We start from the raw sequence: 25,546 nt of genomic DNA on the forward strand, positions 1-25,546 counted from the left end.
ATGACTGATGGCCCAGGGAGGCAAAAGGATCCAGGGTCACTTCTCCTGAGGAAGAAAAGATGAGCAGATGCCTGTAGCTACTGTTCCTGAAGTGCCACCATGAACAAAACTAAGAGTAACGTAGAAGTCAGTGACAAATTCAGAAGCCAGCAGGAAGAGAGCTATAGGACAGATGACCTCGGTGGAGCCCTAGGGGAAGATGAAGATCTTGTCAATCAAGTAGCATTGTGGGAGCCTCAGCAGGCACAGGTCTTGCCACCCTTGGTGGCATTGATATTCTTGATTTCTTGCCTACTAAGTGTTTAGAGCTGTGTTCAGTACAATAGATGCTACATTGTACTTGATAAGGGAATCTGATAGAAACAGCAGCTAACAAGCTGGGGGCTCAGCAGTAACAACTGCTGTTAACTGTTTAATCCTCAGGATAACCCCTTAGAGGAGGAGCCATTCTTATCCTTGCTTCAAAGAGTGGAAACCGAAACTCATGAGGTAGGAACCGAAGCTCACAAGGTTAAGTAGTTGACCTGGAGTCGCAGCACCATGGTTGGAAAGACAGGAACCCAGGAGTGTCTGATTTCAAAGTTCCTGTGGGCCCTGAAGGGAAGGAGGGACTCCGATGTGGGGCAGGTGGTTGGACCAAAGGCTTTCTATGCATCTTTCTCACCTGATGCTTGGTAGCAAAAGTGTACCTTCTATCTGTCCTTGGTTCCTTTTGAGAGAGGTTTTGTGCTCCTTCCAGTCTGCACCCTCTGGAAACCATCTGACTAAGAATTGCTTCTCACCCTCAGCATATGTTGGGAACTCAGTCCCCAATGCTGGACTTGATGAGAGCTCCAGCCACAAGGGCACTACTCTCCTGAAGTATTGGTGTCATTGTGGTGGGGTCACTGTCACCATAGGGGCTTCTTGGGGAGACCAGGAGACCCAGACCCATCCTTCATTCTGTAGAATCTCCGGCCAGCCTCTCTTCCTACTTTCCACTGCTGACTTTCAGCAGTGTGCTGGGCACGTGCACATGAGGTTGTGAGTTCACATATGTGTTGGATGGTTGGTGTCCATAAGTCATCAGCGGTTGGAGGCTGGGGGATGATGTCAGGTGTCTTCCTCAATTGCTCTCTGCTTTATTTCCCAAGACAAGCTCTCTCACCAGGTTGGGAGCTCACTGATTTGATTAAATCATCTGGCGAACCAGCTCCTAGGATTATCCTGCTAGAACTAAGATGTTTACCACCTTGTCTAGATTTTATTTTATTTTCATATGTATAGGAGTTTTGGACACCACATGTCTACAGGAGTCTCTGGAAGCCAGAACAGGACATTGGATCCCCTGGAACCAGAGGTATGGACATGCCACCATATAGGTGTTGGGAATCCAACCCTGGTCCTCAGGAATACCAACTAGTGCTCTTAACTGCTGTCATCTCCCTAGACCCCCATGCTTAACTCTTAATGTAGGTTCTGGGATTCAAACTTTGGTCCTCACACTTGTTGTTGTTGTTGTTGTTGTTGTTGTTTTGTTTTGTTTTTTCGAGACAGGGTTTCTCTGTATAGCACTGGTTGTTCTGGAACTCACTTTGTAGACCAGGCTGGCCTTGAACTCAGAAATCTGCCTGTCTCTGCCTCCCAAGTGCTGGGAGGTCCTCACACTTGTACAGCAAGCATTTTACCAACTGAGCCACCTCCCCAGCCCTTCAGTGGTATTCTAAACCTCTTTCTAATATTCCTGGTCAGACGCAGATGGGAACCCTCACAGGCAGGTGAGTGGAAGAGGCAAGTGCAGGACCAGGGATGGAGAGGTGGCCTGTGCCTATTACTGTCTCTGCCCTTGGGACACCACCAAGTCAAGACATTTGCAGATGAAGATGCCAACAGCCATTTCCCAGGCAGCCATGAAGTCTCAGATGATGCATACCAAGGTGTCTGGCACAGAGAAGGTGGGTGGTTAATGTAAGTGGCAGCTATTATTATTACTCGAAGATGTCACTAGACCACATTTGATGCCTGAAACCCAATTTCTCAGTTTAAAAAACATGCCTTGGGGAAAAAGGAACAGGCTCCTTCGAGTCATTCAGGGAATCTCTTTCAGAGCAATCATTCATAACCTCTCCATTAAACAAAGAAGAAGAAGAGGAAGAAATGTAAAACAATGTGCCTTATAAAAACAGCCGAAGAAATATCCCCGTGTAAACACGAATCCATGGAAGAGGTGTGTCTGCAAGGGTGACTTGTCGGTACTTCTTAAAGAGAAAGAGCGGGAGGTGGGCTGGTGAGATGGCTCTGCGGCTGGCTCCGTGGCTTGCCTCCAAGCCTGATGACCCGAGTTCAATTCCTCAGGATCTGTAAAGTGGAAGAAGAGAACTGATGCCTGCAAGTTGTCCTCTGACTTCCACACGTGTGCCGTAGTACACACTATGCATGTGTGTGCATGCTCACACATGTACATTAACTTAAAAAGTGTTTAGAAAGAGTGAAAGAAGGCCTTGAGGCTGTTTGGGAGAGAGAGTAGAGACAGGCATGGACAATGGGATGGAAGGAAAGTGTGTGAGAAATTTAGACCCAGGTTGTAGAAGTATACATCTGTTAGGGAAGAGCTGGACATTCCTAACTCCCCCAACCAAGGTGGCAGAGGATTCCCAGCCTAATAGAGCCAAACAGTAGACAGTGGGGTGGTTACCTTCCTGTGTCAGAATCTTGCTCATAGGGAATGATGCTGTGCTCCCTGGTAGGTCATGGACCACAGAGTTCACAAGTCCCCACAAAGCCAGTGAGGGCTATCTCGGAATGCCCAAGCTGGGATTTGGAGACACATTGCTATTTGTAGGAGAGCATGAGGATGAAAGGATGATGGAGAAAGAAGGCCACAAGACTTTAAGCATCGCAGCCCCTGCTAACACTGACTCCCCCTGGATCAGGAGAGGTACCCCGAAGCTCTGTTGGCTTTCTCATAAGGAGAGGACTACATCAAGTGTCTCACAGTCCTGGAACTTGGCCAGTGCTTTTTATTCCCATTAGTAATAAGAACAACGGCCGCTCCAGCCATGGCCACCTCCCCTGCTTCTACCCTGACTCTTGCCATGCACTGAGCATAATGGCTGGTGTGCCTGCCTCTGCCCTTTCCTAGGCTTAATGGATCTTCATTCCACTGCCAGAGTAGCCTGGTCCAATGGCTCAGACCGTGGCACTGAGCTGCGGCTCTCCATTCTGCCAGTGCATCCAATGTCCTCCCAGCATCGGGGCCCTGGATGATCACTCTGGTTTTGATCTTGGCTCATACTGCTCTTTCCCTCATTCACTCATTTCCCTCAGCCACCCTGGCCCCTGACTGTCCTCAAGCCTACCATTCTCCCTCCTGCTCCTTGTCCTGGGCCCTTTCCTCTCACGGGACACTGTCTTTCTGTCTTAGCTCCCTTAAGCCTCTGCTAAGGAGTCACTGTAATGAGCACTTCCCCGACTCCCTGTTTTGCATCTTAGCCTGACCTCACCTGTCTCAGTTCTCTTTCCCGATGTATCGTCCTCCAATGGGTTTTCCCTCACACCGGAACCCTGAAATGCTTGTCTTCCTAAATACTGTCTCTTTTCTCAACCAGAACAGCAACTCAACAGGGACAATGGCTGGAGTTGCTTTTTTCAGTTCCTTACCTTCCTGGCAAACATGGAGGAGAGTCTCCTAAGTGGAATATAGCTAAGTGGAATGGCTAGTAGCTGAAAACAGCCCAGCTCCACCTATACAAGAGCAGGGGTTCCTGGCTAGTGATTGAGGCAGGCAGGGACTCAGAACTAGGAAAAACACCAAGGTTCCAGTCATCCACAGTGGAACTCAAGATCAGGGCAGTAACTGGGAGCCAGAATGCTCAGACAAGCAAAGTGAGTTATGAGGTCAGAGTCTGGCCTGGAGCCAGGCTGGTGGGCAGGGAGATGGGTCTCCTCCTGTCAGTGAGACATCTTCTAGAATGTCTGGGGTGACTATTACCTCTAGACTATTTGGGGGGGCTGGAAGATAGGGGTGCTTGGATGAGCTGTGCTCTCTTACAAACCTTCAGCCGAGAAGGGTGGAATTATAGCCGCCTAGAAAGTGGCGATGCACGAGCCCGGGCTGATTTGGCCTCGGGGTCTCTGGAGCTGTCCAAGGTACTGCCGTCCTCAATTCAGCCTGGGCTCTATCTTCCATGTTTCCTCCGGGTTTCCTGCCCAGCTCCAAATATGCAGACTCCATTTAGATGACCCAAACTGTGTGGAGGAACGGGATCTAGAGCTACTGAGAGCACCGTGGCCTCCATGCCCTCCTTTTGGAAGGGCTTTCCAATATCAGGGGTGCGTAAGAGTCCTTTGTGGCTGTGCATTCTGCTTCCCCTGTATTAGCTGTATATTATTGACCTACTGATCAGTATATTCTTCTGTAAAGCGGGAATGATAGACCCACTGTTCTAAGCTTATACGGCTGTTTTGAGGATACATCAGATATGTCAGGTAGCAAGCAGTTAGTGAAGGTTAAATTCCCACCCTTGTTACAAGGTCGTGCTTTTGGTCCACAATGCTTGGATGGGCTGTTTTATAATGTAATGTAATGTATCCTTGTACTAGTCAGGCTTTGGGATGTTGTAGGTTAGTGCTCACAAGTGCCATGATTCACAGGGAGGCACAGAGGGGTTACTCAGGTTCATCTTGTCCAGGACTACTTTGCCTGGGGTTATCCAGTGTGTTTATGCCACCTGGGAGACAGAATGAGCCAAGTCCAGGCTATGCTTCTTGGGACTGAAGACAGGGTTCCCACCCAGGGGAGAATTTTAAGGCGGGGCCCTCTGGGACTGGGGACACCGGGAGGTCAAACGCCTGGAGGAGGCGGTAGTACTCGTAGGTCTCCTATCCCAGCCCTGACCTGGGCTTGGCAAAGGACTCCAGACTGGATCAAGGGTCCCAGGTCCCCTCGTAGCTGGCACAGGAGAGCGCAGGCCGCTGGTGCCCCTAGGACACCTTTGTAGAACGTTCTTTTCCCCTACTCGCCCGCCCAGACCTGGGAGAAGCAGTACCCAACCACCTTGCAGGTGCTACAGGGAGCGCAGGGCGAGGCGCCCGCGTCCCCCGCGCGTAGCAACTCCGATTCCCCCGAACGTGGGGCTCTGGAGCTCAGTCCCTGGCGGGGTCAGCCGGCCGCAGCAGCCGGCGCGGCACAGCGCCCGGGGCGCGAGTGTGCGTGTGCCGGGAGCACGGCCCTCCCCGCGGCAGCCGCAGCGCCGGCGCCTCCCCCTCCCCCGGCGCGCACGGCCCGTCCCTGTCCCCGGAGGCGGCCCGAGCCGCCGCTCAGCAGCCTTGCCTTCGCCTCCCGAGCCTCCTGCCGCCCTCCCTCCCCTGGCCGGGCTCCAGGGTCCGCCGTCCCGCGGCTCCGAGCAGGAAAGAGCTGCGATCGCGCACGGAGGCGGGAGGAGGCGGCCGGGTGCGGGGCGGCCGCGCTGGAGAGAGGCGCGCGGAGACTCGGCCCCCTCGGCGCTCGCTCGCTCGCTCGCTCGCTGGCTCCCCGCCTCCCGCACTCCGCTGGCTCCCACCCCTTCCCGGCGTGATTGATCCGTCACGGGCGCCGCCGCCGCCGCGGCCGTTCTGAGCGAGCAGAAGCCGGAGCAGAGCCGGGGCCCGTACCGGCGCCATTGCGCGGGAGCCGCGGGCAGAGCTCGGCGCCGGGCGGCGGGCCGGGCCAGGCCATGCGGGCCGAGTGAGCTGGCGCCCGCAGCCCGCGGCGCGGCATGGCTTCCCCGCCGAGCTCCGGGCAGCCCCGGCCGCCGCCGCCACCGCCGCCGCCCGCGCGCCTGCTGCTGCCCCTGCTGCTGTCGTTGCTGCTGTCGTTGGCTCCCGGGGCCTGGGGCTGGGCGCGGGGCGCCCCCCGGCCGCCGCCCAGCAGCCCGCCGCTCTCCATCATGGGCCTCATGCCGCTCACCAAGGAGGTGGCCAAGGGCAGCATCGGGCGCGGCGTGCTCCCCGCCGTGGAGCTAGCCATCGAGCAGATCCGCAACGAGTCACTCCTGCGCCCCTACTTCCTGGACCTGCGACTCTACGACACCGAGGTAAGTGTCCAGTGACCCATGCCGTCGGGGCTGGGGGCGTCGAGGAGGGACAGAGCCGTGGATTGTCTCTTCCTCGCGGGCTGACCGCGTACTGGGTCCATCAGGGTCTCACTGGGCTTGGCTGATGCAGGTGGGACCCTGATATGTAAGCACCTTCCACCTCTGGGAGTATGTGTGTGTGGGTGTGGAATGGGGGTCTCCTTTGACCAGAGGAGGAGTTAGAGATGGGAGAGGTTGGACCCCAAGAGGCCTGCGCTGGTTGCCCCTGTCCGGGTGCTGCTCCCAGGGTTGTCGGGTGCCAAGTGAGAGGAACAAGCACACTGATTACAAACTGGGCCAGCCACAGCTGGACAGGCTATGGGGCCTATTTCCAGACCCTAAAAATTCCAAGCCGCCCTTTTAGGGCCAGAGGGCTTCAGGATCCTAGAGGGCCAAGCTTCGGGCAGGACCAGTCCTGTGGTGCACTTCTGCAGCTCAGGGCTCGCGCGCCTCAGTCAGCCTTGGAGCCCGAGGGCTCTGCAGCGCTGCTGCCTGGATCTGTCCAGCGCTAGCAGTAGCTGGAGCAGTTTTGGGAGACTCCCCTTCCCCCTCCCCGCCTTGGATTAGTGGCTCATAGAGTGGCTTGACAGGTCTAACCCGGGACGTGTGGTGGTGGTGTGGTGGTGTGGTGGTGTCCGATCGCGCTTCCACTTTTGTTCAGCAGCTGCTGACACCGCTGAGCAGGTGCACACTCGAGGCGTTCGTGTCCTGGGAGCCTAGACTTGGAGTGTGGCAGAGGGTTCCCCCCTCTGGCCTTCTTTTTTGAGCAGAGTTGGAGAACCAAGACCTTTCCATCCCAAACCCCGATCTCACGCCCTCTTGTCTAGGTTTCCAAGAAGCCTCAGCTCAGACCTTGACTGCCCACTCTGAGGCTAGGACGAAGAGAGGGCCTGGAAGAGCGATCAGGAATAAGGACGGGTTTGCGAGTTTTTCCGGACCCAGGGAGCCCCTACTCTCCGGTCCGCAGCCTCGAGAGATAAGATTCGGCCTGAAGGGGGCAGTGATTTCCTTTACTGAGAGCTCTGTTGGCGCCTCTTGCATCTCTCCCAGCCCTGCCAAGGCGAGCTCTCGACCCTTGCTTCCCGGGCTCCCCCAGCGCGCCTTTGCTGGAGCTCCCGAGCAGACTCCTCAAGGAACGAGCATCCCCCTGGTAGTGTAACCTGGGCTTGGCTTCTTCCCCTGCCTGACCCCTTTTTTATACTCCCTCCCGGAAAAGAGCAGAATGTAGATTGTATCTCATTCCCCGCCTCCCCCGCTTCACCAGTGAAGCAGCCTGCTGTTCTGCTCTGTAAATAAAAGGTGAAGGAATTGGTGGCAGTTGGTAACGGTGAGCTCAGGTTGCTGCAGGCAGAGAGGCTCCTCTGCCTCGGGAAGAGGCACACTGGGTGGCTGTACAGGGCTAGCCGCGTGTGAAATCACTTTCGATTGACGTTCCTGACCACCTCTTTTTTCTCCCTCCCCCCTCAGCGTTTCAAGTTCTTTAGGGGTACTGGTCTGGCACAAGCACATTGAGATGGGTATGCATTTATGCAGAGGCATATCTCCTTGGCACACTTTCATGTGGCTTCCACCCATATTCTGGAAGAGACAGGGACAGGCCAGTTCTTAGAAGACAAAAGCAATTGTAGACAGGGCTGCCCTATATGCATCTTGACTATGTCTTGCAATATCTTTCCGAATGCTTCCTGAGAAGTTTCTCATTAGTCCATTTGTGGTAGCAGAGGGATGGGTGCTTGGTTGCAGGGTGTGGACCAACGCTTTTACATTTTTTTTTCTCAAGTGCGTCTTGATGGCTTTCTGAGTGAGAGGACCCAAAGTCAAGAGGATGAGGCAGTCAGAGGAGCTTTGGGATATTTCAGAGGGTGGGAATATTTCAGGCACAGCACTGTGTCTCCCTCTAATGTCAACTGTACCTGATCTGGGCCTTAGGGTTGAACACTGCAGAAATAGGTTATCCCTCTGACCTCCTGATCCCCCCCCCCCACCCATGACCTTGAATTGGGCACTTAATCTCTAATGCCTCTAAATGCAGGTGTTCATATCGCAAGAGCAGAGTGGTTAGCCATCCTCTGTCGGATGGCGTCCAGGGGCTTACAGAGAGATGCCAGCAGGCTCCACTGCCAGCGCTCTGTCTGGCACGCTGTAAGCACTCAATAAATAACTGCCTCCCTTCCTGCACTTCCACTTGGTGTGGATTCACCAGTGAGACGCCATGGCTTTAGGTGGGATAAGTCAGTCACTGCTAAAATATTAAGAATGCTTCTTTCTCCTGCTTGGCCTTACAGTCTTTAAGAGAGTCAGGGAGGTTACTACCAGAAAAGGGAATTCTGGCTGACAGTCAATATATCATCTCTTGCATGAAGTATCACATTTGGGAGAGCGCCCAGGGGCTATAATTACTCCCCTCCCCCACCCCCCCAACTAACCTGTCTTTAAAGTTTTCTCTGAGCTGGGCTGAAGGGAAAATCAGTCTGGGAACTGGCAGCAGATGCAGGGCAATCTGAAAGGCACTTGCCACTTCTGAGTGAGTGAGTAGCCCCTGTTAATGCAAGGCTGTGTTTGTGGACTGAGAGAGCTGCCTCCTCACTGTCTGCTGCTCCTGTCAGAAGACTTGAATGCAGGGTTGGTGTGATGGGCTAATCTTGCCTGGCTTTGTTGACATTTGCTGTCAGTCATGGATGGCCTCATTGGCCAGTAACTAAAGGAAGCCAGGATGGACCTTGGTCTACACCACCTGTAAAACGGGTGAAAGATACAGCAAGGCATAGTTTATCTGCTCTCCCTGGCCAGCCTACCTCCTCTATGTATTTATGTTGGTTGAGCCTCTTCTGTGATGAGACAGACAGTAGAACTTCCTGTTTTCCTTTTTGCAATACTGGGGATCCAACCCAGAAGCCAAAGGTTTGGCCAATTATATCCTCAGATCTCTTCCTACATTTTTATTTTGAGATAGTCTCCATAAGCTGCCCAAGATGGTATTGAATTCACTCTGTAGCTCAGGCAGGCCTTGAGCTTGTACCAGCATCTCTAGTAACAGGTATTCCAAGCTCAGCCCAGAACATTCAAGGCCTCTGTCTGCCGATGGGGCATCACAACAGATCACGGGGTGGTCGGACTTCTGTTTCTTTGGTGGAGCATTGCATCACTTCAGCAAACACTTGTGTATGGATTCCAGGAGGACTTGTGTAATAAAAAAAACAAGCAAGGCACTGAAAGTGTAGACAAGAGGAAATGCCAGAAGCTATGTAGAGGCTTCGAAGCTCTCACCTTAAGAAAAAGCTGGGAGCAGCCTTTGGAGTGTCAGATTCTCTGCCCTGTGTTTGAAAGCAATCCAGATACACAGGTGGACATGGTGGGCTATACTACCTATGAGTTCTTCGATGGCCACATTAGTAAAAGAAAATAATAATCAAGGAATATACTAAAAATCATGGCTGTGGGTCTGATCTGACTAGTGCTCATTTTAGAGAAATTGATAGATGTAGAAAAGCATACAGAAAATAATTGCCCATAATCTACCTTTGCAAAAGTAATTGATTGCATCAAATAATTAGGATTATTTCTTTCAGTTTAATATTTTCTTTTGTTCAGTTACCATTATATCATGGAATTTCCCCCAAGTCTTTAAATCTATCTTGTTAATATGATTTTTGGTGGCTGTGTACTACTCTATTCTATGCACATATAAATATTTAATCATTTTCTTGCTGTTGGATTGCAGTTTTCTGACTTTTTCTACTATTTAAACACACACACACACACACACACACACACACACTATTGTAATAGAAGAAAGAAAGGTTCAGGAAACCAAGGGCACATAACCCAAGCGTGCACAATCTAGCTTTCGGGAGGATCACTCTGATGGCGCAGGGATCCAGCTTAGAAATCCCAGCAGAAGCAAATGATTGACGATCATGCCTTTCTCTCGGGCAGCTTTGCCAGCTCTCTGCTCATCTATGTGCTGCGCTTTGTTTTATGTGTGTAACTGTGCACATGTAGAAATCGGAGGACAACTTAAGAGAGTCATTTCACTCCTACCGTGTGCATCCTGGAGTCTGCGTTCCTGTCACCAGGCTTTATGACACGTGTCCCTTCCTTCCGCTATCTCACTGGTCCCTGCATTGTGTTTTACAAGGGATTCAAATAGCTGCGCGCTGTGTCTGTGTTCTTCAGGAGGCTGAGCTCAGCTCTGCAGGTGTGTGCCAAGCACCTGCCGGAGCTGCTGCACTGCAGGAAGGTGAGAACCACAGGTCTAGCCTGAGAGAAGTGACCGGCAAATGGAGGGCAGAGCAAGATAACCTTCATCATCTTCAGCTCAGAATAGGACATGAAAGTGGAGATGGCTATGCATTCTAGAAAAGAACTTCCTAAATAGTAAACATTATAGTATGAGAATTCTATCAATGTGGCTGTTAATTAAAAAAAAAAAAAGGATAGATCTGATGACACAGGCTATAACCCCAGCTATTCAGGACACTGAATTCATAAGTTCAAGGCATGCCTGGGTTACAGAGTGAATTTCAGACCAGCCTGGACAACTTAGTAAGATCTCAACTCAAAAATAAATGTTTACCCAGCATGTGCTAGGCTCTGGTTTCATTCCTCCTGCTGTGGGCAAACAGAAGCTGGACTGAGCTGATTTTAGTTAGGCTCACATTGAGTGGCTGTATCTCACTGACCAACCTTTAGGAACTCTGCCAGACTAAGGGCTCTTGTAGAAACCCAAACCAATGGTTCATACCACTAAGCAAAACCTGGAGTGCGCTATGTTCAGGTATGTCTGTATCCAGAGCATAGGGACATCTTTAAAAATGCCTTCTTCTCTGGAACTTGGCTCTGATCCCTTGCTAGTTCACAGTGAGGCATGCTGTCCTGAGTGATGGCAGATGGCCCCACACAACTGTGGCTTTGCACACTTGCAGAAAATCCAGCATGAATAATTCTGCCTTCCAAATGCTCTAGCAGAGGTGGTAAGCTCATACTGGTATGAATTGAGTCATGACTTCACCCCCTACCCAATCATATGATACTGATGTGCCAGGCCTGTGCCATGTACCAGCCTGTCATGATTTCAAAGGCCAAGAGATAGAGATAGATAGATAGATAGATAGATAGATAGATAGATAGATAGATAGGTAGATAGATAGATAGATAGATAGATAGATAGATAGATAGATAGATAGATGCAAGGGAGGGAAGGATAAAGAGGGGGAGGGTCTCCTGTACCCAATCTTAGGAATACAGAGTGGAGAAGTTGTACCTATTAGGAAACAAGAGGCTGATAGAGGGGCGTGAATGTCATGAAGCACTGATGATGGTCTCCACAAAGGCAGGCTCATGGGAAACACCAGACTGATGGTAGTCTTGACAGTCTCGAAAGCAGAGAGAAAATGATCATGTCTGTACTTCCTTCCAGGGGAGAGTTTGGGTGGGGTGACTATAATACAGACATAGAGAGCTGAAGCCTAGGGGAAGTGGAGATGGGGCCCAGGGAAGAGTCTCATGATTAAAGAATGAAGGTATCCAGGTGTGAGATGTGGTACCTGCAGACAGCCCAGTGGGACGAAAGGCAGCCTGGGACTGGGCGTGGCTGCCTTGAAGAAGGTTGGGCGTGAAGAGCTAGGCTTTAGTGATCTAGTAGGAAAGTAGAGAGTGGCTTTGGGCAGGGTGAGATTGGGGGCCTGGAAACTGTTGTATCATAAACTCAAGAGAAAACTGGGGTCTCAAGGGATGGAGAGGCAGAGGCAGAGGCAGAGGCAGAGGCAGAGGCAGAGGCAGAGGCAGAGGCAGAGGCAGAGGCAGAGGCAGAGGCAGAGGCAGAGGCAGAGGCAGGTCGGTGACCTCCCTCTGCCCTTGCACCTCCAACTCTCACCTGATACCTGTTGAATGAGGTTAGGCTCAGGGTCAGGAGACTGCGGTCTGGATGCTACTTACCTGCTTGGAGACCTGACAACAGTTGCATAAGGAAGCAGTGAGAGGGCAGCAGCCAAACCCAGGTCCAGGATGTAGCAAATGCTAGTATTTGGTTGTTACTATGTTGCCACTATTATTTTTGTACCTTGTGATTACTATTATGCTGATCATATAGAGCTGCTAGGAGAAAGACCTAAGATACATATGGAAGCTTCAAACACAATGTAAACATGAAGCACTGTTTTCTGATACCATAGCTGAGAAGGGTGTTAGGCACTGAGGATACAGACTTTGTGGACTTCACTGAGCTCCTGTTTTCCCTTGTGTGACAGGCATCCCTCACTAGGCTGTAGTTGCCTGCAGGCAGGGCAAGCCTGATTTTTGGGAATTGGGGAGGGGCCTGGCATAGCTGGGCGTATGGTGGGCCTGAGTGAATTGTTGCTGAGCTGAACTCTAACTGGATGCGTTGGTATCTTCTCGAACGATTTGCCTGGACCACTTCCCTGGGCCTTTATTTTCTCATGTCAAGCTGTAAGTGACTTTAGGAATCAAGATGACCTTTGCTGCCAAGCTGCTGCTGTCTCCTGCAATTCCCACCAACACCCATTCCTGAGCTCCCACGCCCCAGATGGGGCAACGCCTTCACCATACTCATCCCCGGCCAATTCCTCAGTCTGGACAGGCACCCACAGACACACCTTGGTCCCCAAATTCCCTCAGAAAGGAGATGAGAGGAATTAGAAATTCTGTTTAGTGCACATTCCGATGTTGAGCTAGAGTTTTATGGGATAACGTTGTCCTTTTTAAAAGGGGCTTCTTCGTGCATGTGGCCCTCCCTCTTAACCAGCACAGAGGAGACATTGTTCCACACACAGAGACCTGAGATCCCAGCAAGGAACTTACAAGCAGGAAGTGCAAGATGAGCAGTGAGAGCAGTGGTGCTGAACCAGTGGGTACTCACCAAGTCATAACTTCTGTTGGAATAGACATGGCAGTAACCCGTGGAGTCCCGGAATCTCCGTAGCATACTCAACTCAAAATCTTGTGTGTGTCAGAGGGCCTTCTTGTTGACTCTCATCCAAGAAGCAACCTAAGGGATATGGGCTGTTTCCAGGCTGTGTCACATACTCTGGAATCTCCTATGTGAATCGGGTTTTAGTTACCTTTGCTTGCAAGCAACATGTATGAGCTCTAGTCCTTTATCATTGACCGGAAATAGTTACTGCCCTCAGATTAAATGTAAAGGGATCTGAAGTATAGAGGAGCACGTAGCTGTCATGGGCATTTGCCACTTGGGGTCCTTCAGAAAGATGGTGCCAGGGGGAATCTATAGGTGTTGGAGATCTCAAGTTATCCCCGAGAGTGATGGAGAATGGTTTTGGGGATGAGGGCACAATAGAGAAGGTACAGATGGTGAATCTGGCCAATGTACATGATATGCTTGAACTGAGATGTCTTTAGAAACCTATCACTCTGTACAATGAACATATACTAATTTTCTTAAAGGGCACTGTCCTCACACGTAGGAAAGAAGAGACAGGGAAAGGCAATTGAGGGGGTGGAGCTACAGAGTCAAGGGCCACTTTTCGAAGCCTTGAGCAGACCGGTGGGGAGCTTTGTCCTCTTTGGATAGGGGCTCCACGCTGGGCCTGAAGAATAGCTCTAGAGTCTTGCGTGTTGATGTTGGGTGTTTGGAAATGAGTTAAGGAACTCACCTAACTGGCTGTCACAGCAAGGCGAATTCCTGCCCTGGAGCCTTGATACCACACTCACTTGCTGGGGCAAACTTGCTACCAGGATCTGGGTGAGGACCTGCAATACAGTGAGAAGCCTGCTGTGCAACAGGCCTAAGCCAGTCACACACGGTGTGAGCCACCCACAAGCCAGGCAAGGCTCCAGTGGAACACCTTACTGACTTGGCCATTCCCAGCTCAACTGAGAGCAAAGCCTGACTTCTCACCTCATTGTGTTTTGCTTCTAGGAAGGTGAGAGCTCGAACAGGCAAAGCTGCCCAAGAAGCAGATGCCTTGCATCTGCTGCACTGTTTTCTTCAGCTCTGTGGTTATATAACAACAGGCCGGGCTGGGAGGCTGCTGAAATGCCTTCCTCTCGGTACCTGGCTGTCTAGGGATGCACAGATGTACCAGCTGGAGGACACAGTAGGAGGAGTCCTAGAGAGGGCCGGTGGGCTAGGACCCTCGGTGTACCATCGGTGACTCGCCTTGGTGGCAAATCCTCTCCTAGCTGCTGCCTGCAGCTGGGACAGAGCCTCTTTGCCATCTTAGCACCAAAGGCTCCACATTGCCCCCCAGTACCATCTCAGGCCCAGGTCTATGGAACAGGAACTCCAAAAATATTCGTGGAACAAACAAATGAGTCTCCGAGCCTGATTCCAGCTCGCTGGTTCTGGGAGGACTCATGAGTGCCATCCTAACACGTTGGTGAGGAGCTTTGTGTGCCAAGCATTGGGGAAAGCTTCCTCTACAGAGGACTCTACACTCTACAGAGGTCATGGAAAGAGAAAAGGTCTTGTGTTGGATGTTCCAGCAGGGGAAGGTGTGTCAAGCTGATGCCATCCCTCCCCTTTTCTCTATAGAATATGCGTTCTGTAATGCACAGCCCAATCTAGGAGGGAAATCTACCTGGGTTTGAGAGAAGTTCTCTGGTCTCAGGTTTGTTTATTGGACCAATATTTCAGTGAATACTCAGGAGCTGGGTACTGATAACCCTGTGCTCATTTTCAGACACCACACTGAGCCAATGGAGGTGGGGCCGGGCTCTGGTCCCAGGAGACACTGTAGGAATGAAACCAAGTCACCAGTCTGGGTGAGTCAGGTGGTCTTGTGCCAGGCCTGGGAACCTCCTGAATAGCAAGACGTCCTCCAGGCGCCGAGCTGCTGTGTGATCAGTAGTGATTTAGGGACTGAAGGAGTGGGATTAGAAAGCCATCTTCTCCCTGATGCTTGAGATGGGTCTGGACCCTGTTAGATAAGCAAATCTGATAGGACCATGTGCAGAGTTGATTTGCTATGAGATGATTTTTTTCAATCAGAAGATTCTTGTCCAAGTGAAAGGTGTGGCCATTGTGATGCCTTTTGGACAGACTAGGGGTTTCTTTTTGCCAATTTTTACTTTCCTGGTCTTTCTGAATGCGCTGTGCTATTATTGAAGGATGAAGTGTCACGGTTGTCTGGAAAATTAGTAGATCCAAGGTAGGAAGTAAATGGAGTGATCTATCTTCATAGGTGCCTAGGGGTGTCAGTTGCTGGCTAAAGCAGACCCCTTCTCCTGCCATTTAGCAAGCATCTCATTGCTCAGGATTCTGATGAAATCTAGCCAGCGGAGGCTCTGGGGAGTCGTGCGTTACTGCTGTTCCTGAGCCGTGGGGTCAGGAGGGGCTTGGAGAAAATGATATTTTTACACTTCTGCTCAAGATCCACTTGACTTGGTTTCGAGGGAGCTGATTCTGAAAGCAACAGCCACACTTACAATAATCGCCAGCGTCTCATCGAAGCCAATTTGCCTTGTTTCTGGAGCCACCCAGTCACTGGCGTTTCGACGAGAAGGCCCAGAATGGCTTCGGGACCTCACATCTCACTATGGCAGGTGACCAGAGTCCATGTTGAGAACAGGTTTCCATCTCCCTAGTGAAAACTGGGGTCCAGGGGATCCTTCTAGATCCTGAAAGATTCCGGGAATATTAGGGATGTTAGGGAGTCCTCATAGAGCTTCTAATGTCATTGTCATCAACCAAGGACAGAGAAATGGGGCGATACAGCTGCAAGTGAGAGGATTAGGGATGAGGACAAGAAGGACCCTGCTTCCTCACCCTCCCTATCTGTTGTTTGTGCTGTGTGGGCGGTATTGTATCTGCCATTCATTGAACCCTCATTTCACAGATGAGACTGAGCAAGGTGAAGAGGCTTCATGCCTTCCACAGATGTCTACGTTGTCACGTGTCATCGAGCAGTTGTCCACCCCACCCCCACCCAACCAGACCAGCTTTTCTTTTCAGAAGACAGGATGTCTTCCATGGTGGATTTCACCCTTACTGCTTGCTTTGCCCCTAATTCGGATCCATCCTCTCCCTTCTCCCCACCAGCGCACTTAGCCATACACCTCCAGCTCTGCACTTGAGGCTCACTTTGAGTGTTACCTGGCTCTTGGCAGGGGGGAGGGACTTGTCACCTCTGTCGTGTTCACTTCAGTGCCAGTGTTTGTGCCTCCTGTCAGACTCAGATCATCTCCGGGGCAACAGTTGTACCTCTTGTATATAACTGTGACAACCTTCCTAAGCACCAGCTAGATCCAGGGCCTGAGTGATGATGGGCATGCACAGATGGACCAGAAACAGCTGGTCCCTAGAAGGTGCATGAAAGACGTGGGCCAGGAGTGGTTCCATGTGCACAAAGCCTGTCCCTTCCTGTCCTCTACACGCCAGCATCAGAACCCTGCAAGGATGCATTGTTGTTCTGGGACTGGCAAAACAGGACTTTTCCCACAGCCTTGGAGCAACTCTAGGGTCAACCCATCAACTCCCAGAGCCAATGCAGAGCACTGTCCCATCTTCCCCACCCAGCCATGTGGTCCTTTGTGACTCCAGAGTGAGCATGCTTATTCTTGCACAGGGCCTTTGCACAAGCCGCCACTGTTGGCTGTACCTCAGCTACCTTTCTTCCTGCAATGGGAACTAGCTTGGACATGTTTCTTCTGCTCTGACTTAGACTCACACATCATAATTGCTTTCCCATCTACAGCATCCCTGTCCAGGGCTTGTTACAGGTACCATTTGAGATGTGTTGGGTTAATGTCCATCAATGTTGCTCTGACTTCATCCTTCCAGGGGGCAAGAGCTGGTCTGGTTTTCACTCCCTCAAGAATGCAGTATACTTTCTAGCACACAACAGATACTCAGTAAATACTTGTACAATGAATGAGGGCCAGCTGAAGGCTTAGGGGCTAATTAAGATGTTTATAATGGCTTGCTAGTGTGTGCACTGCAGGGAGAAAACTGGCCCAGGGTGGGAAGTTATTCAGAGTCAGGCAACTGTGTAGTATACACTGCGCGGTCCTCTGTGTTCTGTCTGTGGATTGGGGATGCAATGCTCAAGGTCATTGTGAGGGAGTATTCTTTGATGCAGTGAGTATGAGGACCTACATCCCAGAGTCAGCCACGTACGTCCAGTACAACCAGTTGATTATGATGCATATGAAAATGGATACTGCTGGGCTGGAGAGAGGTTAAGGGCACAGGCTGCTCTTTCAGAGTTCCCGAGTTCAAGTCCCAGCAACCACATGGTGGCTCACAACCATCTGTAATGGGATCCGATTCCCTCTTCTGGTGTGTCTGAAGACAGCTACAATGTACCCCTATACATAAAATAAATAAATCCTTAAAAAAAAGAAAGAAAAAAGAAACTGCTGCTGTAGCAAATAAATCAGTTCCTGTCCAGTGGAGCCGTGTTTAAGGCTAGTGGGGAGGCTGCGACCGGGGTCCGAACATTATAGTCAGATGCATTTCTGACTATGCATTTCTGAAATCACTGGAGGGATGCTGCAAGCTCAGGGCTTACTCCTTGGCTTGGAATCTGTTTTCTCCAATAAGCTCCCTTTAGCTCTGTTTTGTTGGGGCTTGTTGCTGTTCCCTGACACCCTCTCCTCTAGCTGAGTGCTGGCCCAGCCCACAAGGGCAGCCCTGAGGGATCCCACCAACCAGGTCTGTGCCTTGGACACTCAGGGACATCTGTGTATGACTGAAGCCCCTGTCTGGGCGCCTAGCATGTCCCTTGGCACACTGTTGGTGCTGAGCAAATGTGCTGTGTGAGTGGTGTGAAATACACTGTTGCAGCAACACTTTGGGATAAAAATCACAACTCGGCCTGCTAATGGAGAAGGTGTTAGGAGGTGTCAGTTGAGGAGCAGTTGCTGGGTCTGAGGCCGGAGAGACACGATCTGCTGTCCTGGCCAAGAAGGACACATTTCTTTAGCATCCAGAGGCAAATCATGAGGAGACAGGGTAGTTCAGTAGATGGAGCTCCAGATGTGTCATGGGTCACCTGTCCGTTTGTTCTCTAATGATGGTGTTGAGCTAGCCACGGGGCTTCTCTATGGTTTGGTTTCATCACCTGTAAAAGGGAATTGTAATGTTGTCTCTGGTTTTATTCATGGAGCTGCTGTCGAGAGGAGGGGCAGGGACAGAGGCAACTAGACCCTTGTAGCACTCAGTGGGTTGAGGCAGGAGGATGTCAAGAGTTTGAAATCAGCTTGGGCTACAGAGTGAAACTCGGTCTCTAGCAAAGCAAAACCACACAATTGAAAACAAACAAGAAATCCTAACAAGGAAGGCGGCTCAGATTAAGAACACTACTGCTTTTGCAAAGGGCCTGGTTTGCTTCCTAGCATTCACACAGCAGCCCAGAGACATCTAAAATATCTAACTCTGGTTTCAAAGGACACGACGCCCTCTTCTGGGCGTCACACACACGTGACACGCATATATACATGCAGGCAAAACACACGTATGCATTAAATAACATAATTTTATTAATTTATTTGATTCTTTTGAGCCAGGGTTTCTCTGTGTAGCCCCGGCTGTCCTAGAACTCACTCAGTATGTAGACCAGGCTGGCCTTAAACTCAGAAATCCACCTGCCTCTGCCTCTCAAGTGCTGGGATTAAAGGCGTGCACCAGTCAGCTTTGCTGAACTTTTTATTTTTTAAGAAAGGCTTCAAAGAGCTGTAGAAAGTCGCAGCTGTAAGATGCCCCTGAATTACCTACGAAGACTGATTGATTTGGCATTCTCTCAGAGTCACTGGATGTTTTTAAACATCTTTTGGTTTTGTTCTGTTTGAGACAGGGCCTAACCATATAACCCTGGATGACCTGTAACTTCCTACAGAGAGCGGGATAGTCTTAAACTTGCAGACTTCCTGTCTCTGTCTTCCAAGTGCTTGAATTGCAGGCATGCACCACCACACTCAGTGTCCAATAGCATCTTTATAAAAGGCACAGGGATGCGGTGAACATTCAAGCGTCTGCCACTGGCTTCAGTGTTCCCTTGGTAATGGTGCTTAGAATACAGGAGCACCTGTCACAGACAGAGAAGGGCATGATGCTGCTGGAATACTTTCTTTGAAAGGGCACATGTGAGGAGTGACTGTAAGTGCACAGAGGGGAGGTGACTTACAGCAGGTGACCTGTGACCTTGAGAAATGGCAAGCAGAGCCCAGTTTGAGGACTAGTGAGGCAAGGCTGAGAGCAAAGACCTCAGGAGACGAATGTGAGGGCCAGTCAGACAAGCTGTGGGAAAGACCTAGAAGGCCATTATCCTCGGGCCACAGGCCTCGAAAGCACACTTTTAGTCAGTCATGGCTCACCTCAGCTTTCCCCAGAGTCCTAGTTCCCAGATAGTGCTGGCAGCAAAGAGGCTTCCCGGGGACAGACACCTTCGAGTCACCCAGAAACTGAGCTCGCAGCCTTCAGGAACATTGCAAAGCCTAGGGTGCGGGGGAAGGATGCTTAGACAGATGTGTGGTTTGGCCTGGGCACTACACACTGTGTCCGTGAACAGGCCCAGGGACATGTAATCCCTGGGACTTACTCAGCCTGCTTCTCTCGCAGCAGGGAGCGAGTGACTGTTGAGAGGCTAGGAGAGCTGGAGCCAGGCACAACCATCCATGCCTGGAAATACTGAATGAGTGCAGGACCCAGCCTGGTTTGATATCCAGAGAGTCTGTCAGGAGACTATTCTAATTTGAGTAATGGAAAACTGCGTCAGGGCCTTGAAGAGGGCCCAGGAGTGATGTTAAAGTGTATTCGAAGTTGGGTCTGTAGGTGGGCTGAATGGAGGCCATGATCTTCACATTCCTCCTAATGGCTTTCTTGATGAAGGAAGCAGGGAACGTGGGCCGGGCTGGAGTAAATGTGAACAAGAGCCACAGGGAGACAGGTTGCCAGGCCTGGCTGTGAGTCTGACGGCAGAAGCTGACGCTGACTTCCGGGACTGTTCCTCCTGTCGGTCTGGTGGGAGGCCAGGCTGGCGTCAGAGGAGGCCTCAGTGACAGGGTGGGGGAAGCCACACCCTGTGGCCGTCCCCAGCACCTGTCTCCATTAGCACGGGTGTGGTGAGAGCTGTGTGCAGGGTCTTCCACTCAAATGGACTCCCTCCGTGGGAACAGAGCCTGCATTGAGAGACAGCAGAGCCACTGGGGCCCGCTGTCAGTTTGGATTCTTGTGATTAATCAGTCCGCCTGGGAAGGATGGAGCTCTGGCTTCCCAGCTGGGACGACGGATGGTTTTGCTTTTGAGACCTGCCAGGTTCCAGCCTTGTTACAGCCTGCCTCAGATTACTTCTTCTCCGGGCAGAGAGTGATGGGCCATTTGGAAAATGCAGTCGGAAGGAAGAGATTCTGAGCTGAGCATACAGTGGTTCTCACACGGTACTGATAAAGAAGTTGATGAATAAAGACTAAATTGGATTTTTACCAAAAAAGACTCAGTGCTGGGCATTTGGTGAGAGTTAGAATGGCTTAGAGGAGCTGCAGGGGAGGGAGGCCGAGGGCTGGGAACACTTGATCCCATGCTCTAATTTTGATGTTCTTTGCCTCAGTTTCCATAATTGTAAAAAGGGAAAGGCACTTTCTTACTTGTTCTTGTTTGTTTGTTTGTTTGTTTGTTTGTTTGTCTGTTTTTTGACAGGGTTTCTCTGGATAGCCCTGGCTGTCCTGGAACTCACTCTGTAGACCAGGCTGGCCTCGAACTCAGAAATCTGCCTGCCTCTGCCTCCCAAGTGCTGGGATTAAAGGCCTGGCTGAAAGGCGCTTTCTTGATGATTTTTTCCCCAGCCTTGGGGTTGGACCCTAGAACCTCATTCATGGTAGACAAATATCTCAACACTAGGATACAGTCTGCTTTTAAAACAATAAAACAAAAAGCTTGTAAAATTTTGAGACAGGTCTCACTAAAATTGCACAAATTGGCTGTGAACTTGTGATCCTTCCGTCTTAGTGTCCTTAGTGGCTGGGATTACAGGCCTGCACTACCACGCCTGGCTCCCAGGTCATCTTCTGCTTCACTTGGGTAACAACCCGAAAGCCTTTCAGACCAAAGCCAGAGCACTGCATAGCTGCGAGAGTCCCGGCTGTGACAATGCCTGCTGCTGTGAGAGGCGGGGACCCTGCAAGTCACAGGAGAAACAGTGCAGTGGAGATAATAGGGCCTAAGTAGGTCTCATTTCAGTTTTAAGAAGAAATAGGGCAGGAGATGTCAAGAGTGAGCCATCTATTCCTGTTTTTAAGGCAGAATTTACTTTTTAGGGAAGAAGACGGGCCGCTGGAGTCTTTCATCCTGTGAAAGGAGAAGTCAGGGTGTCAGCATAGTCAAGGCCCAAGCGAACAAACAAATGCCACATCCCAGGAAGGGTTTCGTGATGGCTCAGATGTATGAGAAGGCGATTTAGTGGGGGTGATGGCGCCCCCCTGTGATCCTAGCGCTTAGGAGGATGAAACAAGAGGCTGGTGAGCTCAAGGCTGCCGAGCTCAAGGCCAGCCTGGTCTATTTTGAGAAATGCTGTCTCAAAACAACAAGCAAGTAAGAAAACAAGAAAACGAGGAAGTTTAGAAGTCAGGTCTTTGGTGATTGGCTAAGTGCACAATGGTAGCCAAGTGGTACCCGAAAGCTTAGCATCTTAAGTCTCGGAGATGAGCTATCTAGGATCCTGAGAGCAGAGAAATCATCCTGCCCCTCGGTTGGTGCAGCAGTGGCTGGCTCTGGTGCAGATGTCCTTGTTTGAAGCCAAGTACTATCTCCCAGAAACTTAGGATGTGGTTATCCTGGCAACTGTGACCAAGCATAGGTGGAGGCAGATCCTTGCCTGTGTGAAGTGGCAGCATTCTTGCTGTCCTGTCACCAGCCCTTCCAGTCACCCATGTCTCTGAGTCTTAGCTCTGGCCTCCACACTCTTGACAGGTAGGAAATCAACCATCCCCACCATTCTCTCTGAGACTGGGGACACCCGCATCCAGCCTGCACAGGCTTCCTCCCCACCATGCTGTGCACAGCCCCTCTACACGAGTGCTTTTCTCAATGTTTGGTTACTCTGGGTGCCACATAGCCAGATAATGTGTATCTCTGGTATGTCATTCCCTACTGTCTGTAGAGGGTTGGTCATGCTTCTGTAGGTCGTCAGGTGTAAGTCCAACATGTATGCTCAGAGCAGGGACGGAACCTTCAAGTATGAAAGCAAGGATCCCTGGGGTCCCCTGAGTTCATGAAGAACAAAATGTGTAGAGCTGACCTCGAGTATTGCATTGATTAAGTGGCTAAACTGGGCAGGTAAGGGCACTGGGGACCCGGGCACTGTGGGTTCTGTGAGGATTATTTGATAAAACCTTGGTGATTTTTCAACAAGATGGAGAAGATTGGCTATTCAGGAACACCTGCCGATTGTTCAATCTCCCAGTTAAGATGTTAAACTGCAAGTTTTTAGTAGTGGTTGTCCTCAGGACTCTGAGTCTTGCCTGTGCGTTTGTGGCATATGTGTGTGCATGTGTGTTTGTGTGTGTGGTGTGCACATGTATGTGGTATATGTATGTACTTATTATGTGTGTGTACATGTGTTGTGTATGTGTGTGTAAGTGTGTTGTGTATGTATGCACATGTGTATAGCATATGTATGTGTTTGTGTATGTTATATATGTGTGTGTTTGTGTATGTGTGGTACATGTGTTCATACATGATATATATATACATACACACTTGTGTGTGTAATGTAGGTGTGTAATCTATAAAAGAAGATGCCTACTTTTAAATTAATGGTCTTGCTAAAGCTGCAGGTGTTAGATTTTGCTGTTAATGCTAAACAAGAAGAATTAGCAAACATTTAAGATGTAAGAGCCAGAAAATAAATTTCCTTGTGTTCCATTCATCCCATTTCTCAAGGTTACTTTCTCATGGTGTGATGTATTGTGAGACACCTGGTCTCAGAAGCCAACCAAGTGAGGACAGGAAGACGTCAATGAATCTTGGAGGACTCAGAAGAGACTGAGCCTCTTGTGCCTTGTGAGCCAGTCTAAGAGAACCTCTTCTTCTGATCTTGGACTCCCATAACGCCCTCCCTCTTTCCTTCTGACCTCTATGCAGCAGCACTGACAGATGCTCTTAGCACCAAATGAAAGTCCTTATCCTAGGACAGTACGGGCCAGTTCTTCCTGTAACATGCATGGGTGGTGGGCGTCCAGGATCTGGAATGAAGTTCCAGGATGACAAGTTACTCTCAGATGGGCAGCTGTGAGGTCAGGAGCTGAAGGGCTGTGTGTGTATCTTGAGCCCTGTGCTGAGCAGTGGCATGGTCCAAACAGTCTCTGCCCATCCACCTGTCAGCCCCTCTGAGTGTTCTGGACCTAGACCTTGACCTTTGACCTTTACCCAAGAGTTTTGCTGAGCTACTGTATGGAGGATTTCCACCCTTCACAACTGGTCAGGTTCTTCCCCACCGCTCCAGTGTGTCTCTCACATCTGTAACTTCAGCACATCGGAAGTAGAGGGAAGAGGATCAGACATTCAAGGTCACCCTTGGCTGAGTTTAGAGCCTATCTCAGAGGGGTGGGAGTGGGGGATGGAAGGAAGAGAAAAGAAGGTGTCTTAGTCAGGGTTTCTATTCCTGCACAAACATCATGACCAAGAAGCAAGTTGGGGAGGAAAGGGTTTATTCGGCTTACACTTCCATACTGCTGTTCATCACCAAAGGAAGTCAGGACTGGAACTCAAGCAGGTCAGAAAGCAGGAGCTGATGCAGAAGCCATGGAGGGATGTTCTTCACTGGCTTGCCTCCCCTGGCTTGCTCAGCCTACTCTCTTATAGAACCCAAGACTACCAGCCCAGGGATGGTCCCACCCACAAGGGGCCTTTCCCCCTTGATCACTAATTGAGAAAATGCCTTACAGTTGGATCTCATGGAGGCATTTCCTCAACTGAAGCTCCTTTCTCTGTGATAACTCCAGCTGTGTCAAGTTGACACAAAAATAGCCAGTACAGAAGAGGAAAGAGAAAGCTGGAGTTCAGCTGTAGTCTAACATGGGAGAAATAAAATCAGACTGTTGCTATTAGGGAAGAGAGGCCTCTGCTGACCTGGGCTCACAGCCACAGAGCAGGGTGGGAGTCGAGAGACAGGATATCACTAAGAGGAACTATCAGGAGTGCGGGGTTCACTACACCAACCTGGCAGAATTCTTGACCCTCTTTCCTATACATCCGGAGTGCTGGGATTGTGGGTGTGTGGCACCATGCCCAGTTTATGTAAGGCTGGGGGTCAAATGCAGGACTTTATAAATGCTAGGCTAGCACTCTATCAACTGAGCTACACACCCTCAGCCCCTGTCCTTAACAGTTGGTAGTGGAACATCATGTAGGACAGGTAGAGCAAAGGAAACCATGCCAGCCCTGAAGAAGGGACAAAGTCTGATGTGTATGGAAGGGCTGTTTCTCTTTGTTGGAAGTTGTGAACCACCCAAGGATGAAACCTGAGCTCGCAGATCACTGTGCCTGAGTTAGAGGCAGAGGACATAGGAGAAGGGGCATGGGAGAGCTTTGTAGACACCCTCTTCTATCCTCCCTCAATTTGATAGACAGAGGTGGCAGCAAGGAAAGAGCTGCAGCTTTGGGGGGGCTTCACCCACGAAGCTGGGAGCCCCAGAGGAGGGGAGAAGTGTGAGCTACCCCACCCTACATGCACATGTGTAGCAGATATGGAGCTAGGCCTTCATGTGGGTCCCCAACAACTGGAGCAGGGGCTGTCCCTGACTCTGTTGCCTGCCTGTGGCTCCTGTTCCACTAACCAGGCCATTTTGTTTAACCTCAGTGGGAGAAGTTGTGCCAGTGACTTGATGTGCCAGGGTGGAGTGATACCCAGGGGGGCTTCCCCTTCTCAAAGGAGAAGAGGAGGAGGGGATGGGGGTAGAGCTGTGTGAGGGGGGACTAGGAAAAGTGGGGGTCTGATATTAGAGTATAAAGTGAATAAATAAAGTAATGGAAGGAAAATAAAGAGAACCAGAGCCGGTTAGTAGCTAAGGTAAGGTTAAAAAGAAAAAAGAAAATTCTTCTGACTTATGGTCTGAGGCTATAAGAGCAAAGAGACCTCAGTTAAAACAACAACAACAGCAAAAACAACAACAACAACAAAAACAAAACAAAACCAAGCTCTGTTTAGGACACAGTATGTATTAGTGGGGATTCATAGGCAAGGAGCTGGCTGGAGGAAGACCCTGGCTTTGGTCCCTGAAGCAGGGAACTTCAAGCAGAGACCACTGTGAATACAAAACCAAGTTACAACTTCCCAAGAGATGCTGTGCCCAGAGTAGGCAGGCTCCACCAGCAACCTGTGTTATTGGAGAACATCACTCACACGTCTGGGTTTGGTCTCTGGAGGTAGACACACATGCTGTCTGGGAATCATGAGTCTCCTTTTCAGAATGAGGAGCACAGGCACAAGAAAATGGGAGGTGTTACTGAGTACCATGGCAGTGGCTTTTGGAGACATTTG

General features: G+C 50.4%; 1 protein-coding gene across 1 annotated transcript in view; it reads left to right on the forward strand.

Annotated features, from left to right (window-relative positions):
* Positions 1 to 5,283: 5,283 nt before the first annotated feature.
* The window catches only part of Gabbr2 (gamma-aminobutyric acid type B receptor subunit 2), a 329,174-nt gene continuing 308,911 nt past the window's right edge, over positions 5,284 to 25,546 (forward strand). The window contains exon 1 of the mRNA XM_021159700.3: positions 5,284 to 6,053. Within this exon, the coding sequence (XP_021015359.1) occupies positions 5,736 to 6,053 (318 nt within the window). The 5' untranslated portion in view covers positions 5,284 to 5,735. The remainder of the gene's footprint in view (positions 6,054 to 25,546) is intronic.

This window comes from Mus caroli, unplaced genomic scaffold (assembly GCF_978045245.1).
Source record: "Mus caroli unplaced genomic scaffold, Mus_caroli_1 scaffold_6, whole genome shotgun sequence".
NCBI classification, from domain to species: Eukaryota; Metazoa; Chordata; class Mammalia; order Rodentia; family Muridae; genus Mus; species Mus caroli.